The 16,918-nt window shown below is 33.0% G+C and overlaps 3 protein-coding genes across 4 annotated transcripts; 1 reads left to right on the top strand and 2 right to left on the bottom strand.

Annotated features, from left to right (window-relative positions):
* The first annotated feature begins 5,271 nt into the window (after positions 1–5,271).
* Positions 5,272–10,055, top strand: LOC126687390 (lysine--tRNA ligase, cytoplasmic-like). Its single transcript, XM_050381943.1, has 16 exons — positions 5,272–5,441; positions 5,609–5,693; positions 5,855–5,917; positions 6,064–6,229; positions 6,316–6,409; positions 6,596–6,681; positions 7,053–7,219; positions 7,587–7,712; positions 7,813–8,095; positions 8,212–8,308; positions 8,406–8,562; positions 9,051–9,194; positions 9,291–9,359; positions 9,442–9,585; positions 9,695–9,746; positions 9,860–10,055. Exons 1-16 carry the CDS (start codon positions 5,353–5,355, stop codon positions 9,865–9,867), a joined length of 1,830 nt encoding a protein of 609 aa, XP_050237900.1. The 5' UTR covers positions 5,272–5,352; the 3' UTR covers positions 9,868–10,055.
* A 272-nt stretch (positions 10,056–10,327) lies between these two features.
* LOC126653928 (uncharacterized) lies at positions 10,328–14,119 on the bottom strand. Of its 2 annotated transcripts, none has more exons than XM_050347930.2 (4): positions 14,009–14,119; positions 12,966–13,536; positions 11,308–11,446; positions 10,328–11,152 (listed from the first exon to the last, which is right to left on the bottom strand). In XM_050347930.2, exons 2-4 carry the CDS (start codon positions 13,507–13,509, stop codon positions 11,110–11,112), a joined length of 726 nt encoding a protein of 241 aa, XP_050203887.1. In that variant the 5' UTR covers positions 13,510–13,536; positions 14,009–14,119; the 3' UTR covers positions 10,328–11,109. The 2 variants fall into 2 exon arrangements, with proteins under 2 accessions (XP_050203887.1, XP_050203886.1); XM_050347929.2 differs by having other exon boundaries at positions 12,966–13,746.
* LOC126687850 (cytochrome P450 77A2-like) lies at positions 10,489–10,968 on the bottom strand. The gene has a single exon (XM_050382404.1). The coding sequence runs from the start codon at positions 10,966–10,968 to the stop codon at positions 10,489–10,491; it is 480 nt and encodes a 159-aa protein (XP_050238361.1).
* Positions 14,120–16,918: the final 2,799 nt, after the last annotated feature.

A 16,918-nucleotide genomic window follows, 5' to 3' on the forward strand; every position in this document is an offset into this window, starting at 1 on the left:
AGAGCAACAGTCAATAAGGTCGGAGTAAAAAAAAAATTATTTTGACAAAATCACCTTTCATTATTGATAAAGAAAAATTAGATACAAATCATAAGAGAATAATTTTGTTAGAATAAACTTTTTTACTCTATTCGTATCAATTGTTGCGCTGCCAATAACGCTATCTTAATTAAAATGTACTTATTAAAATTAGATCAAAATCGATATTTTAAAATAACAGAGCATAAACAAAAAAATTAAAAGATTTGATATTTTGAATGATTAGTATCAAAGGATTTAGTGTATGAAAATGGAGTAGAGTGTTCATTGAATTATCTCCAAATTTTGGCTAAGAATTTCTTCAACTGTTTCTATTGATAATTTAAGGAAATTAGTTACTAAAAAAAGGAAGGGGAGTCCCCTATTGCCAATAAAATGAAACTCTTTTGGATATGAATAAATTGAAGGATGGGCATTTTGTATAATTTAGCCTACCCTTATGAATATAAGTATGGCTACAATGTATTTTTTTTACACATTAAAAGGTTCTTTTCATCATATAGTTTCCATTCACGCACACAATAGACAAAGATTTTTGAGAACACAACTCTTCATTCAATTTACCATTAATACTTTCCTAATTTTGAGATGTTTATGTACACACCCATGTCGGCCTTCTTGTTTCGTATTGTTATAAACTACTCCCAGCTTACATTCATCGATGCCCATTCTGAACTTTTCGATAGGGATTCAGCATTTTTGTTTGGAAAAACACATTCCCGGGTCTCTAAACTTTTTTTAAAAAGATGTTGAGCCTTTCGACTTAACTTTTATTTACCTGGAATCCTAAACTTTCAATTTTGTCATTCGTTAATCCCTAATTAAAGGATGTTAGGAGTGCATTTAACAAGCGTCAACAAGTTTAATAATCTGAAAATAAAAGTTAAGAGAGTCGATGAGTTTGGGATGTTGTTATAGTTTAAATTTATTATTTAACGGAATTAAATGTTTGTAATGCATGCTCTTAATTTCCTTTAGTTTGGGACTTATGAACGAAAAAAATGAAAGTATTGAAATCCAATTAAATAAAAATGAATGAATGGCTCAATTATAAAATAGTGAAAGCTTACATTCATCGATGTCTTTATACTTTTTGTGCTTTATTTACTTAGTCCTTTACCTTTATTTTTATTTTTATGGTCCCTCTACAACCAAAATTGAACTAAAAAGTCTCGAATTGGACAGAACGTGAAAAATGAATCTCACCCTCCGTGAAGCGGGAGTGTGAGTCTCAACAAGGATACACGTCGGTTAAAATAAGTCACACTGGCCATGGAGGACATGTAGAATGTTCAAATGATGTCGTTTTTGTCTGTATTTCGGAACATCGCCATTTATGTCAGTTTTGGAACATCATATCGTGTGGGTGAGGGCAGATAAATATGTAGCAGATCAAAGTGTACTTGAAAGTTCAACTAATTTTGTTATGAAACGAAACCTCAGTCTTTGAAAGCGCAACATTGATTTTTCTCAAACACTTGTAGATGTCATCATCTCTACTCCCACAACAATGCTAAAGCCCACCATCTAATCCTAAAACCATTCTTTTATAGTAGTTCGTGTGATCTTGCAGTGTTTATTAACAAAGTAATTTTAAATTTTAGATACAAAGTACTAGTAATTATTAGTATTGTATAGACAAAAGGTACGAAAAAACTCTTGTGTTTCTACGAAAATACAGATAAATCCTCAAACTAATTTTGAAAACAATTAAGCCTCTTTGTTTAATTTATGGGCCAATTAAACCTCTGAATTTTTAAAACTGTACAAATAAACCGTTCTGTTAGATATTGTTTGTGGTCTGGCGTTAAATTGCTTATGCGGCGGTTAGTACAGTCAGATTTTATTAGAAAAAATATTCAAAAATGACCTTAATATTAACAATATCTCTTAAATTAATCTTTTAAGAGTCTTTTATTGATAAAACTATTTTAATAGTTTAATTTTTAAAGGTATTACTAATATAAATGTATTTCTCCAACTCTCTTTCCCATCTGTGCTTTTATATATAGTATTTTTTTTTTGAAATCATCAAATCTCATTAAATCGAATATGAAACAGTTACATTTGTAAGAAATTCGGAATAATTCGAAAACTAAATCCGATGACCTGACATGGAACAGACAACATGCTGCCTGATTCGCAGATCTTACTTACGAAAATAAAAATAAATTATTAACTGTTTCGCTAAATAAGTGCAGTCTTCGATCACTCGTCGATCAAAACTTATCCAATCACCCACAAACTCAGAGCATTCCATTCAATCACCACTTGATAACTCCTTCATAAAAAAGAGACAGCAAACTCCTACATAAAAAGGAGACAACAAACCTTTCACAGAGAAAGGACAACAAACCTTTCATAATGAAAGGACAACATAAAACATTCAGAAAAAAAACAAACAATGAAAAACAAATAAAACTAATATAGCTCATAAACGATTCCATTTTATTGATGAAAGATCTTCGATCTATCTTCACTTCTTGGTAAATGAATTGCGCTTCGTTGATAGATTTTAATCCATCAAAAAATGAAAAAGAGTCGCTTTTATATATAGTATAGATCACTAAATTTAAGTAATTTTATTTTTATAAATTATTTAGTGGTGTAACATTTAATTTTTACCAATAAATTAAAAACTGTAAAAATAAAAATTGAGTGAGTTTTGAATTTCATAATTTAACTGAAGCTGAATGTCTCAATTATGTACCGAAAGTTGCTCTATTCTGGATTTTGCCTTTTCATTTTGGGTAATTGCTATAAAAATTAGAATTGAATAATCGCATATGCAAGGTTCAGGTCGACACATAAAGAACACATCAGAAGAAAAGGCATTCTAAGCACTAAGTTCTGATTACTGAATAATATTTGGAGGACCTGTTTTAATCATAATTTGATCTTACTTTACTTCATTTCTTTTGAGGTTCAAAGAATGGCATATCAGGCACATTGTAGTATTCCAGATTCCTTAACTACAACTAAGAAGTTTAAAATGGTTCAATGTGTCAACACAGAACTGAGGAATAAATATGTGAACTGCAAAAATCAGTAGCAACTCGACAATCTGATCGCTGCACATAATTGCTCGTTATAAACATCTCTCCGACTTGGTTTCCTTCCACATGATATGTACAAGATCCAACTAGTTCAGGTGACACCAACAAAACTTTACAAAATCTGCAGCTCTACTACTTCCGTAAACCTGAACCCGAAACTTGCCCCTCTGCCAAACTGTATAAAAGCAAAACAAAGGATTAACAAAAGAACGGTAGCAAGTCGAGAAACTTTCCTGGATTCTCCTTATTAATTTGAATCCATAAAATATTGATATTTACGGCAAGTATCATATAAGGGATAGCAAAAAAAACACATAAAGAATACGCACTTTGGAGAGTCGGAGCCAGAGCCAGAGGAAGGTTTGTTGTAAAATTGAATTGAAATCAGATATTCAATAGCTGCAGCAACTGCTGGTACAAGTAACCCTTGTGAAAACACACCTCCACTGCTTTTAAGAGTTGTATGTTTATTTTTTGTTTATATGGTGTTTGTGCTTTCTTAACCTTTTTGATTATAGTTAATCGGGGGAGAAGTATTTATCAAATTCTTCGCTAAAATGTCTAAAAATGTTACTTGCATTAATGCTTAAAACCGTGGTTTGTTATTACATTTTTAAGGGAGAGCGTTTATTTCCGCATTTATTTCATTTTTAGGCAACTGATTGTCTATATCAAAAAGGGGAGAGAATGTTAGATTATGCGTCTTAATTGTCCTAATTTTGATATAAACAATCAATTGGCATATAATGTTTTCTAATATCACCCCTAGCTATATGCCGATTTGTGCAGTTTTTAAGTAACAAATGATTGTATGTCACTTCAAAACGCACCATTTCATTTGACATTAACTCAGAAAAGTGTGAACGGTAGACGATTAGGCAAACGATCAGGCATACATACAAACGATCGTCTGTCTAGGCAACATTTGAATCCATTTAGACCTTTGGAGACAAACAATCGTCAACATTTGAATTGGTTAAATACTCATTAATCAGATTTTTTAAAATATAATTGAGAATATAGAAATTAAGAATCTAGAGAGTAAAATCAGCATACCCAAATAGCAGATAAGTGCAGAAGTAGTGTTTATAACTACTATAAAATTGCAAGACATGGAAAATATAGGAAACATGATAAATAAGTTAAAAGTTTTTATTTATAGTTAAATTTTAATGCAATTATGAATAGACATTGACATTGATTTGGGTCATAAGTTAAGATTTTATAACTTCAGATACCATTTTAAAAATAAATATAAAAGTAGGGACTATTCTGCACTTTTTCATATGCACTTTTATTGAAATTACAGGCACCTTTTCTTTCTACTTCCACCCAACTAAACAAACTCTAGAAATTAAAATTTAAAACCCTAAAACTAAAAGCCTAACTAGAAATTGCCACTGCCATCACTACTTCATCTTCTTCCTTTCACCACCTTCACTTCCTCGTCTCGCGACTCCATCTTCTCGGGCAACATCATCTGAAGATTGAGAGTCGAAGTTTTCTTATATGTGATTAATTAAAATAATCTACTCAAATTGTAAGATTTGGTGGAAATTCTCATAAAGGTTTATTATCTATATTTACTGAACAAAAAAATAAGAGTATTATTAATACTGGGAATAATACTTTCTATTGGTAATGCACTAGCCTATAGAGTAAGAAATGTGTGGCCATTGGCCAAGTTCCAACCATAATCATATCTTCTTTTATAAACATGATCACATGAATTCCGTAACTGTAATCAAATTCATTATGTATTTGCAGTCTAAAGCATTGGAAGTTAATAATTCTCATATTTTTTTCGATAAAAATGTGTTTAGGTTTAAATATGATAAATTAAGATTAAATTTAGGAAAAAAGGTAAAATAGGTCCCTAACTTTTTATTAGTTAGAATTGTAATTAATTAGTCATAATTCAAATTTTAATTAAGGTTAATTATAATTATATTAGATTAAATTAGTTATCCCACTCTCTTTTTGTGTCAGATTTGACCGATTTTCGTAGCTATTAGGTTTTTTGATCCACTTTTATGACCTTGGTTTTTTTTGATATATCGTGCCAAATTGAGGGGTTAATTGATCCTTTGTTCATTGCTTTTCTAAGAAAAGGAAAAAAGGCAGTAAAAATTGGGCACATAAACCCTAGTCCTCTTAAGGTATAAAACTCAAGATAACTCCATTTCCCCTTTTTTTTTGGTCGCTAACCTTAATTTTGCTGCTGAAAAGAAGAGAAGAAAAATTGGATTGGGAAAAAATGGAAGGTTCTGTGGATGAAACAGCCAAAGCTGTTTCTAATTTAGCAATGGCCGAAGATAACTCTCAATCGACTGAAATGAGCAAGAAGTAAGTGATTAAATTCCGTGTGTTCATTTTTTCAAATTCAATTAAATGACTGCGATTTTGCTAATCTTAGGGTTAGTGTTCTAGTTATGATTGATTAATAGATGGAACGGAACGGATTACATAATCTATGTTTTGAATTGTGGTTGTTGATGGGTATTTGTGATCAGTGCTAAGAAGAAGGAACTTAAAATGAAACAAAAGGAGGAAGAGAGACGTCGTAAGGAAGCCGAGAAAGCAGAGAAGGCTAAGCTGGTAATTAGATTTTAGCAGTCAAGTTACTAGTTTAGACCATAACTGCAGATATTTGTGCTAATTTTTATGGTGCAAAGATCTGTTGATCAACTTTTTTACTTTGTTTTCATGTTATACTGGTTACTAGTTTTGAAGTAACTATTTACTTTCCTGCTTTTCAGACTGCAGGCGATACTCAAGGTCAGAAATCTGCAGCAGCTGATGATGAAAATATCGACCCAACAGTATGTGCCTATTCACACTCTGACATGATGATTTGTTTGTTTTTAATATCATTAGAGAACGGCGTATTCTTTACATTGACTTAATGGGTAAAAGCATGATTCACCTCCTTTGGATGATTCTTCATCTGATTTTACTTATTTTGCAGCAATACTTTGAAAACCGGATAGCTTATCTGGCTGCCCAGAAGGCTGAGGAAAGAAACCCTTATCCTCATAAATTCTTGGTTACCTTGTCAATTGACAAATACACAGAAAAGTATGGTACTTTAAGCAACGGAGAGCATCTTGAGGATGTCTCTGAATCTTTGGCTGGTATGCATAATCTACGATCCTTTTCTTATTTGGGATATGATTCTTTTGCTACATTATGGTAAAAAACCTTTTCCCCTTTCTGCCAGGTCGTATCATGAAAAAACGGTCTTCCTCTGCAAAGCTATTCTTTTATGATTTGCATGGTGGTAGTGTTAAGGTCCAAGTCATGGCTGATTTGAGGTATTTAATTTCTACCATTTGATCTTTCCTTAAAATTTGTATATGCTGAGTTTCTTAAATGCTTATTTGTCATGAATTTCTTTGATTAAAATCTCATGATTTATTTTTTCATTTGACATGCTAGTATAGCTTCTTTTTTTTTGTTTCTTTTTGGACTAAAATAGAATTTTGTTTTTGTAATTCTAGCAAATCAGGCATGGACGACACTGAGTTTTTTAAGTACCATTCCAATGTGAAGCGTGGTGATATTGTTGGTGTCACTGGCTTTCCAGGTTCAAAAGAGTTTAATTTTTTACTCTGTTCACTTATTGTACATTAGTAGTCTTTTAATTAAGAATTGAATAATTTGATTATGGTACATCTAAGTTTCTAAATTATATTTGAACTTTTTTAAATACATGGGTTTTAAATATATATATTCAGTCGCCTTTTTTCCAAAAGGCTTGGCATCGCCTCGCGCCTCAGGCTTTAGGACCCCTTGTCGCCTCGGTTCACCTTTCGTATATAATAACTATGTCTGTTATATTGCTGTTCCCTAAGTTAGGGGGGAAAACAGTTGATGCAGACAGTATTCTATTTACTGTCTTAATATACTGTTGTTTCTTCATTGCATCTAATTTGTTGGCTTCTTCCTTTCTCCCAGGAAAAACTAAAAGAGGAGAGCTGAGCATTTTTCCAACATCCTTTGTGCTTTTATCTCACTGTCTGCATATGATGCCAAAGGAGAAGGCCAGTCCTAGTGGAGGCAATGCCAATACTTGGGTCCCAGGATGTGCCAGGAATCCTGATGCATATACTTTAAAAGATCAGGTATTGGCTGTAATGGAAATATAATTTGAATGGAATTGATGATTGTTACTATACAGCTTATTTTTTTTCTTATTTCTTTATAAATGGTTTACAAGTCCTCTTGATCATCAACTCGAAGAAATGATGAAAATTAGTTTTTATTTTTCATCAATGCAGATGTAGTGTGCAACTTTAAAAGATCGCTTAAGATATGTTTGTGGCTACTGTTTTAATTTTTATTTCCTTTTTTTGAACTTTAGAAGCCAAACTTTGACAATCAATTATTGTTGCATTCTTTGCTGTTTAAAGAATCAACACTCTCATTCAGTTACAGTTTCTGCATTCCCTTCATATTCTTATCATTAATTTATTCTTTTTATGGTGCTAGGAAACTCGTTATCGTCAACGCTATCTAGATCTAATGTTGAATCAGGAGGTTCGACAGATATTCAAGACAAGATCAAGGATCATAACATATATTAGAAGCTTTCTTGACAATCTTGATTTTTTAGAGGTTAGTAATATGCTTTGCTATAATTTTTGTGTGCCGTTATGTTATTTCCTGCATTGTTTCCTACGTTTTTCTTGCTGATCGTCTTAACTTCCATCAACAGGTTGAGACACCCATGATGAACATGATTGCTGGGGGAGCTGCTGCTCGCCCTTTTGTGACTCATCACAATGAACTGAACATGAGGCTCTTTATGCGCATTGCTCCTGAGCTTTACCTTAAAGAGTTAGTTGTTGGTGGACTTGACCGTGTATACGAGATAGGAAAACAGTTTAGGAATGAGGGTATTGATTTGACTCACAATCCTGAATTTACAACATGTGAGTTTTATATGGCCTTTGCAGATTACTATGACTTGATGGAACTAACTGAAAAATTATTGAGTGGTAAGGTTTTTCTATTTTGTGCTGCATGTTATTTTCATTGGTTTCACATTTGAGAGAGAAGTAGGGAAAAAATGTGATCTTGTTGGATTATTTTGTTGGTTCTTTGTTCAAATTAGGAATGGTGAAAGAGCTTACGGGTGGCTACAAGATTAAATATCACGCTAATGGGCTTGAAGATAATCCAATTGAGATTGACTTTACACCACCTTTTAGGTTTGTTGGATATTAGTGCTCTTATGTTGTATTGGTTTGATCATAATCCGAAAGTTCTTAAAGTGGTTTCAACCAACTAATAGATTCACCTATGCAGACGAATTGACATGATAGAGGAGTTGGAAAAGATGGCTAATCTAAACATACCAAAGGACCTTGCCAGTGATGAAACTAATAAGTATCTTGCCTCTGCATGTCAGAGGTTTGAGGTCAAGTGTCCTCCTCCACAAACAACTACCCGCCTGTTGGATAAAGTAATTCCTCATTCATTTTATTAGAATTAGTATTGTTGTGGGGTTATTTCTGCTGCTTCTGTTGTTATTTTAGGTTCTTGTTTTTTTTTTTTTTTTCTGTTGAATGAAACTACAAATTTCATGAACAATTAATTAGGGGTCAGATCTGCTATCATTGAGGATGACATATAGCCTGTGAAAACAAATAATTCAGAATCAAATAATTCATTGTCTGGATAATTGTATCGACATTGCTGCTCAACTATGTTTAGCTTCTATTTGGTTTTTATTGGTAGCTTGCTGCTAGCTTAAGTTACATCTCAATGCATGTATGAGATTCCGCTTATTTTTTGTTATTTTAAGCCTTGGCGACTGCATCATAAAGTTGTCTACTATGCAGTTGTCCCCAAAATTTGAAGCAAATGCTTGCTTCCCCATCCTATTATTCTTTTTCTTGCCATTATGAAAACAGCTGTTTTTAAATCCTTACTGTACATTGGTGTTTACAGCTGGTTGGGCACTTTCTAGAGGAAACCTGCGTTAATCCTACTTTTATCATCAATCATCCCGAGGTCATGAGTCCTTTAGCAAAATGGCATAGATCAAGACCAGGCTTGACTGAACGTTTTGAATTGTTTGTAAACAAGCATGAGGTGGTGTCACTGAACTTCTAGATATGTTTGCTTCTTTTTTCCTCTTCATTTTCCTTGTTTCCTTATTTTGTTCTTTCATGTTGTTTAATGTCTCAGCTTTGCAATGCGTACACGGAGTTGAACGATCCTGTTGTACAGCGTGAGCGATTTGCTGATCAACTCAAGGTATCTTGAATCATTATGAAATATGGAATTTGAATAAATGTCTCCAACTCTTGTCTGAAAGTTTATCTTCTCTTAATATCAGGACAGGCAATCAGGTGATGATGAAGCTATGGCTTTTGATGAAGCATTTTGCACTGCTCTCGAGTATGGATTACCTCCAACTGGTGGCTGGGGGTTGGGCATTGACAGACTGGCTATGATATTAACCGATTCACAGAATATCAAGGTTAGTTTTGTGTACCCCTCATGTTTATCTGTTCCGCGTCTCTGTTTGTGGTAGGATGAAAATGTAATTTCACTGGTTGCTCACTGAATGGGTATTTTTGTGGGGATAGGAGGTACTACTGTTCCCAGCTATGAAGCCTCAAGATGAACATCCTACCAAAGGTATCTATTCTATTCCATCACTTTTGTTTCGTTATAAGCACAAATTTACCGGATAATGGAGCAATTCAGTAAACTTAATCTTCCTTTGGTGCGTTTTGTTTTGGCAACTGCAGCAACTTGAAGAGTTTTAAAGATTCGGAGATGAATTTTAATGAGTACTTTTGGCCGGGAGGTGGACATATTTATCAAACTGCTGATATTATCCAATTTTAATTCGTATTTTTTGGGTAGATCATTTGACCTCTTAGTGAATTATTTGAAATGTTATACGGTAGTCGATTAATATACATCAGATGCATGTTTTTATTAGATCTGAATTAAGTTTTGCAATGAGAGTGTTTTTTTGTTTTTTGATAAATTCCTTTTACGTGTTTATGACGGAAACTATATATATATTGACATGCTGTTTATATAATATTTTTATGTTGATTTTGGTTTGAAACTCAAAAGAGAAAAAAGGACTTAAAATGGGAACATCAATTCTTGGATCAAGAGCTACCAAAACTGACTTCATAATTTGATCCATTTTGATGATTGTATCTTAATCCATTTCGAGTCCAAAACGCATGGCCAACAGTATATAAAAAACAGCAAATCGTACATTTTTTAGCATCCAAACAGCTCCATCAATAGCCTCACCTTCAATTCTAACCCTACTAATAAGTTTATCCATTGCACTATCTTACACTCTGAAACTTCCTAATCCTGCTTGCACTAAGCATATTCTGAACCATGTTTTGCCTCAGCGACCGCCACACCGGTCCGTAGACCGGTGCATTGATAGTAAACTTGTTGCAGCTGAAGACAGATCTCGTAGGGTTTTCGCGTGTCCGGGTTGCGAAAAGCAGTCCCCTCTCATAAGAGCTTCATGGACTAGTTTAGCATAAGTAATGATAATAAGCATTCTTGTTCCCATCTTCAGAGTAAAAATGGGACCATACAAGGGAATTAAATCTTGTACAAATTGGAAAAAATGTTTACCAGAACAAGCAACTTGAAAAAGATCGCCGACTATAGACCAACCTGGTGGTCCTCGAGGAAGTTTTACGAGTTTAGATTTTGTATTGCAAGAAAAGAAGAAAATGAGGCCTGAGATTAAAGTGAGAATAGCTATGAAGAGATGATAGTAAGAGGCAAGAGATGAGGAATAAATATGTGAACTGCAAAAATCAGTAGCAACTCGACAATCTGACTGCTGTACATAATTGCTCGTTATAAACATCTCTCCGACTTGGTTTCCTTCCACATATATACAAGAACCAACTAGTTCAGATGACACATTACAAAATGGATAAACTAATTCTGCCTAACTGAGCTTCCATGCTGCAGATACCAACAAAACTTTACAAAATCTGCAGCTCTACTACTTACGCAAACCTGAACCCGAAACTTGCCCCTCCGCCAAACTGTATAGAAACAAAACACAGAATTAACAAAAGAACGGTAGCAAGTGAAGGAACATTCCTGGAATCTCCTAATAAAATTCAAATCCATGAGATATCGATATTGACCACAAGTATCATATAAGGGATAGCAAAAAACACACATAAGGAATACGCACTTTGGAGAGTCGGAGCCAGAGCTGGAGCCGGAGGAAGGTTTATTGTAAAATTGAATTGAAATCAGATCTTCAGAAGCTGCAACTGCTGGTTCAGGTGACCCTTGTAGAAACACACCTCCATTGCTTCTGGCACAAATTCCTGTAAGAAAAGTTTCAAGTTCATGATTAGCAAAAAAGGCCATATATAAATAGTTGTCTTACATGAACCTCAAACAAGCTTCAACACAAGAGACCTACCATTTGAACCTAAGCAACGGCTGAGTAATACAAAGCAAGCTAGCTTTCAAAGGTGGCATGTAAATTATCTATGCTCAACTAACTGCTGAGAATAAACTGGCAATAAGGAGGGTATAACTCAACTCTTTCTTCCATTACATTTACACACATGAGTTAGTACTTAGTAGGTGTTTGAAAATCCGTAAAAATCGAATCATAAATATTTCAAAAAACTTAAGAAATGAAATAGAATCGTCTAGTTTCAAATACAATGAAAGTGAACAGCGTAAACTTACGAAATATCCAAATTCACTTGATGACTAATATAAAGTTAGTGATGTTCAGCAAGGGTACAGATTACAAAGAATCGCCTATGCAGTAACAACAGCTATAAGCAAGAAAAAAATGTCGGACTTTTGAGATCAGTCAAGCATACAGAATTATACTTTAGCATGTAGAGTACCAGCTGCAAATCAAATCAAATCCACAAGCCAAAAAAATGAATATTAGATTGTGGCTGCATACATTATGTCCAAAAAATTAATGTAAATATAAATGTAGATAGGTAGTCTTTGCAGATCATGCTTGCGTCGACATGGCAGTTGATTCCTAACAATGGGTCACAAAACAAAATACCTCCATATGTTTCAGTCATTAAAGGACACAGTATATCAAGAGCTTCAAATGCCAAGAGAGCATGTTAACCATTTGGCTTTAAAGATGGACATGATATTTTAGCAAGTATACAGTACATATTCCAAATCATTAATCAGAAAAAGCTTGTCACATGTTTGATCAAATAGAAGGCAAGGTTTCGAGCTAAACATTGAACTATAATCCCATAGTTCAAAAATTATAATGAGTGATAAAGAGTGTAAATTAACTTCATGGTGGATACTGTAATGAAAGCAACTAAGAAGGTGTTAACTCGTCATCAAGGTGTAACCTCATAGCTACACTTTTTTTGCTGCATTAAAAGGTGGTAATCCTATTCACACATCTCCAATCACATATGATAATTTAGACTATTTAAGAAATGGAAAAACCATGAAAATGCACAACCTTTATGACTAATTCCAGACATAAACCACTAGGAGAATTGGCAGTAGGTGAGATGATCTGGGCTAGTAGTACCTAGTGAAATGCTACAAGAGCTGATACGAAACAACCTACCAAAACCATATTTTAGAAACACCCAAACCACAAAGGATAGTAAAAGCTCTAATCAAGGGCAAAAATACATGCTCGTTCCGGCAAATGTAAATGTAAAGCTAAAGTCTGTTGCAGGTTCAAACTGAGGCAAATCTTGTATGTCTAAATCATAGATGATGACATAATAGGTAATGAAACAACATTAAAGGCTTATAAATTGTATGAATAACTCATCTAGTTACCATACTGAAAAGGAAAGGTAAGCTATAGCAGAAGCGACGCCACAATACCTTGAAAGATAAATATAAGGCAGAAGATAACAGTGATGATCATGGCATATAGGCTGCTATTCCAAGATGAAGATTTTGCCCCTCTCATCTTCTTTAGTGCTTTGATTCGTTCCATCCTCGCTCGTTTTCTCAATGCAAGCTCCGCAATTTCCTGCACAAACTTCTGATCAGCAGCATCTAGTGCTGGACCTTTAGGAGGCCTTGGTGGTTTAGGAGCTTTTCTCGAGTTCTTTTTCTTATGATTCTCCTCGACAACCTTCTTTTTCCCAAACCCCACGTGCTGTTGTTGAGCCTCTTCCCCTTCTGATCTATTATCCAACAACAACTCCACATTCTCATCATCACAAAATTTCGATGAGCTGATCAATCCATCGAATCCCATTCTCCCACTCCAAACACTATTCAACACTTTCGTATTTCCCGAAATGCTATCACTCATTCCATCATCATCACTAGTTGTTCCGCCACTTTCAATATCTACTTCAAATTCTCTTTCTCGATCCATCATCCAAGTTAATTTGCCATTACACTGTTCTGCCCCCATTTATATGTCAAAAACGACGTCCCTTCCCTTTCTATATCACGAAAACTCAGTATTATCAATTACGTGAATCACCCCGTAACCTCAACTAAACATATCTTCTTCTAAGCACACACATAAATATCCTTATTCATCAACTATACTCCAAAACCAAACCCAAGGAGCTTCACATATGTTCAATTCTCAATCATATTTAACCAGACAAGTCCCTCAAACCTCAAGCAAATCAAAAAATAATTCCTGCATTTGTAAATGAAACAGTACATTCATATCAAACAAAATCTAAACTCTAACAATAAAAAATGCAGACCAAACAGAATCAAGAATTATGAACAAACCATAACAAAAAAGGTTCAGTATTTTTCCCTTATTTAACTAGTATAAACCTAACCCATCAACCAAAACCACAAATTGGACAAACCAAAAGCATTGACTAGGCAATGACATTAAAGTTCCAAAACAAAATCACAAAAAATGTATTTAAAGAAATCCAAAAATGCACCTTTAAAGGAACCCTTGGCGAGATCAGTGAAGGACAAGATTGAAATTAAATCCCTAAATTTGGAGCTGTTTTATAAAATTCTAAAAATAGTACTCCAATTTTATTGTATTTAATTTAGGCCAAATGTCGTAAAAAGGCCAAACCTTTTATAAAAGTTTCACAAAAGTCCTGACCTCTCAATTTTGTCGATTTTGGCCAAAAACATATTATTTGATTTCAATTGTGACCAACTCTTAATTTGATTTCAATTTGCCTATGTGGCGCCTACGTGGCATGCACATATATTGAAAGGTCTGGATTTTTGTGAAACCAAATAATTCATTTTTGGCCAAATTCGACAAAATTGAAAGGCCGGGACTTTTGTGAAACCAAATAATCAGTTTTTGGCCAAAATCGACAAAATTGAAAGGTCAGGACTTTTGTGAAATTTTTATAAAAGTTTTGGCCTTTTTACAACATTTGGCCTTTAATTTAATCTGTAATATTTTTTCTAGGAAAATCCCAAAAGAACAGACATAAAAGAAAGAGAAAAGGGAAACAGCAGTAGCAGGTATTTGTCTGTTCTTTGAAGTTGAACGTGTCCAACAGGTTTTCTTAAAGATGGCGACCGGTAATTGCCGGTAACCAATTAAAGGGGTCGGTGTTTTAAAACGTTTTTTTTTTTAATATACTGTTCGGACCTGTTTGGATTATTAAGAATTTTATTATTACTATAAAACTTCTTTTTTTTTTTTGAAAAAACTATAAACAAGTTAAATTCATAAAGTATCATCATCTAAATAAAAGCTAAAAGCTAAGTAATTTATAAAATAATTTATCATCTATAGAAAAAAAAAATATTTTATTATTTAAGAGATAAATTTTAAATTTTACATTTTAATAAAAAATTATATATTATTGTTCATTTAAATAGTGTCTATAATTTCTCTTCCTTTGTGTTGATTTATCAAATAATATTACTTTTTTATATCAAAGTATAGAGGGTTAGTTACATTTTAATAATTACTATATGCAGTTTTTGTTAATTCTATTAAAATGCACTCAGAAAGGTATAATGGTTTTCATTCCAAATCGATAGATAGTATTTCTATTTTTATCATTAATTAAAGATAATCAGTATTATTTAATCAATTAATTATAATATATTAGAAGATATTAGTAAATTAATTAAACATAAAAATTTACTACTATATTAAATAAAAATAAGTATTGTTTTAAATAATTATCTTATTATGTTTAAATTAATTAATCTTTTAATATTCATATTTATTTTAAATTGTTTATTAATTAGAAACGAAGAGAATAAACATAAAAAAACATTACTACGTTTTTATAGAGTACTAATTATTTTTATTTAGATAACGTACCAAAATTCATAGTTTTTATTTTAAATTATTATTAATCTCAAACTTATAAAATACTAATAAATTTTTAATAAAATGTCATCTAAACCCTCCTACTTAGCATAAAATACTAAAAGTTTCCAATGAACTTTGTAATTTTCAATGGAGTTGGCTTCGGGAGCAGGTGTTTGTGTAGCAAGGGATCACCGTGGGAAGGTTGTTAACTCTCCAACACTAGTTGAGGCAACAGCTCTTCGAGAAAGCATTAAGTTGGCACGAAGACTTGGATTTTTGACATTATCTTCGAAGGCGATGCTAAAGGGATCATCGATACTATGAATAATGGAGGCCGAGTTGATATCATTAGTGAAATTGTCATTCAGAATTGTAGAGAATTGTGTCATGATCTACAAAGATTTTCTTTTATTTTGTTAGGCGTAATTGTAGCTGAGTAGCACATAAAGTTGCTAAACGAGCCCTTAAAGATAGTCATTTTTATAACAATTCGCTAGCACATATGGTGCGGCTGGATTCGAGGATTTTGTAAGCCGTTTTTTATCAGCGAAGATTATGTATCTTCCGGCAAAAAAACTGTGTTTTATGATAAAAAAAACAAAAAAGATATCGTTAGTCAATATTGGATCATTTATATGCTTAACTATCAAAATTAATTTCAAATTATAGTGTAAATTGCCAAATTTTATAAGCTGCTGATTTTTTTGTTATTAGATAGAAACTGGAATGTATTTAAATATTTTTGTTAAATGCCAAGGTGGGATTATATTCGGATCATTTATTTTTTTTGAAAGTAGACTTTGTAGGGAATCGATAGTTAGTGAGGGGTAATACTACAATTTAAACTCGTATTGAAAAATTAAATCTGGCACTAAATAATTTTTTAACATAGGGATGATAATGCTAATTAATTTATTAATCAAATACATATGGATAACATAAAAGACACGCGTTACATACAATTGCAGACTACAATTTCATAGGCTTAATACATAGTTTGACCCCTGAACTTGTACCCTTTTACCCATCTAACCTCCAAACTTAACGTCTCACCTATTGAACCCCTGAACTTGTTAAATAACCCGATTTGACCCCCGAACTTGATAAATACGTAAACATTGAACCCCTCTATACACAATTTCTTCTAGAACGTTTCAAGTGACAGGTGGACACGAAGGGTTCAATATTTGCATATTTATCAAGTTCAGGGGTCAAATCGGATTATTTAACAAGTTCATAGGTTCGATAGGTGAGACGTTAAGTTTAGGGGTTAGATGGGTAAAAGGGTACAAGTTCAGAGGTTAAACTATGTATTAAGCCCAATTTTCATACTATAAGATAACGTCCTTATGTTTTCATATAGTATTATTTTATGAAATGCTCCAATAAGTGTTTATTTTAAAAGCTTGTTATTTTTTTAATCTTATTGTTTTAGTTTATATTTGAACACACCGTCAAAAGCATCTTCTAACGGAATGTCTGTCCACTATGGATATGCCACATTTTTAAATTTGGCAGTATTTCATGACCTACTATATTAAGGATTAGCACA

Source organism: Mercurialis annua, linkage group LG6 (assembly GCF_937616625.2).
Source record: "Mercurialis annua linkage group LG6, ddMerAnnu1.2, whole genome shotgun sequence".
Taxonomy (NCBI): Eukaryota; Viridiplantae; Streptophyta; class Magnoliopsida; order Malpighiales; family Euphorbiaceae; genus Mercurialis; species Mercurialis annua.

Bases quoted from the DNA above. Each gene is read 5' to 3' on its own strand.
- LOC126687390 (XM_050381943.1), top strand. From the start codon at position 5,353: ATGGAAGGTTCTGTGGATGAAACAGCCAAAGCTGTTTCTAATTTAGCA. The intron at 5,442-5,608 runs GTAAGTGATTAA...ATTTGTGATCAG, and splicing joins TCGACTGAAATGAGCAAGAA to TGCTAAGAAGAAGGAACTTA. The intron at 5,694-5,854 runs GTAATTAGATTT...CCTGCTTTTCAG, and splicing joins AAGCAGAGAAGGCTAAGCTG to ACTGCAGGCGATACTCAAGG.
- LOC126687850 (XM_050382404.1), bottom strand. From the start codon at position 10,968: ATGTTTATAACGAGCAATTATGTACAGCAGTCAGATTGTCGAGTTGCT.
- LOC126653928 (XM_050347930.2), bottom strand. From the start codon at position 13,509: ATGGGGGCAGAACAGTGTAATGGCAAATTAACTTGGATGATGGATCGA. The intron at 11,447-12,965 runs GTATTGTGGCGT...CTTTTCTTACAG, and splicing joins CCTTATATTTATCTTTCAAG to GAATTTGTGCCAGAAGCAAT. The intron at 11,153-11,307 runs GTGCGTATTCCT...GTTTCTATACAG, and splicing joins TCTGGCTCCGACTCTCCAAA to TTTGGCGGAGGGGCAAGTTT.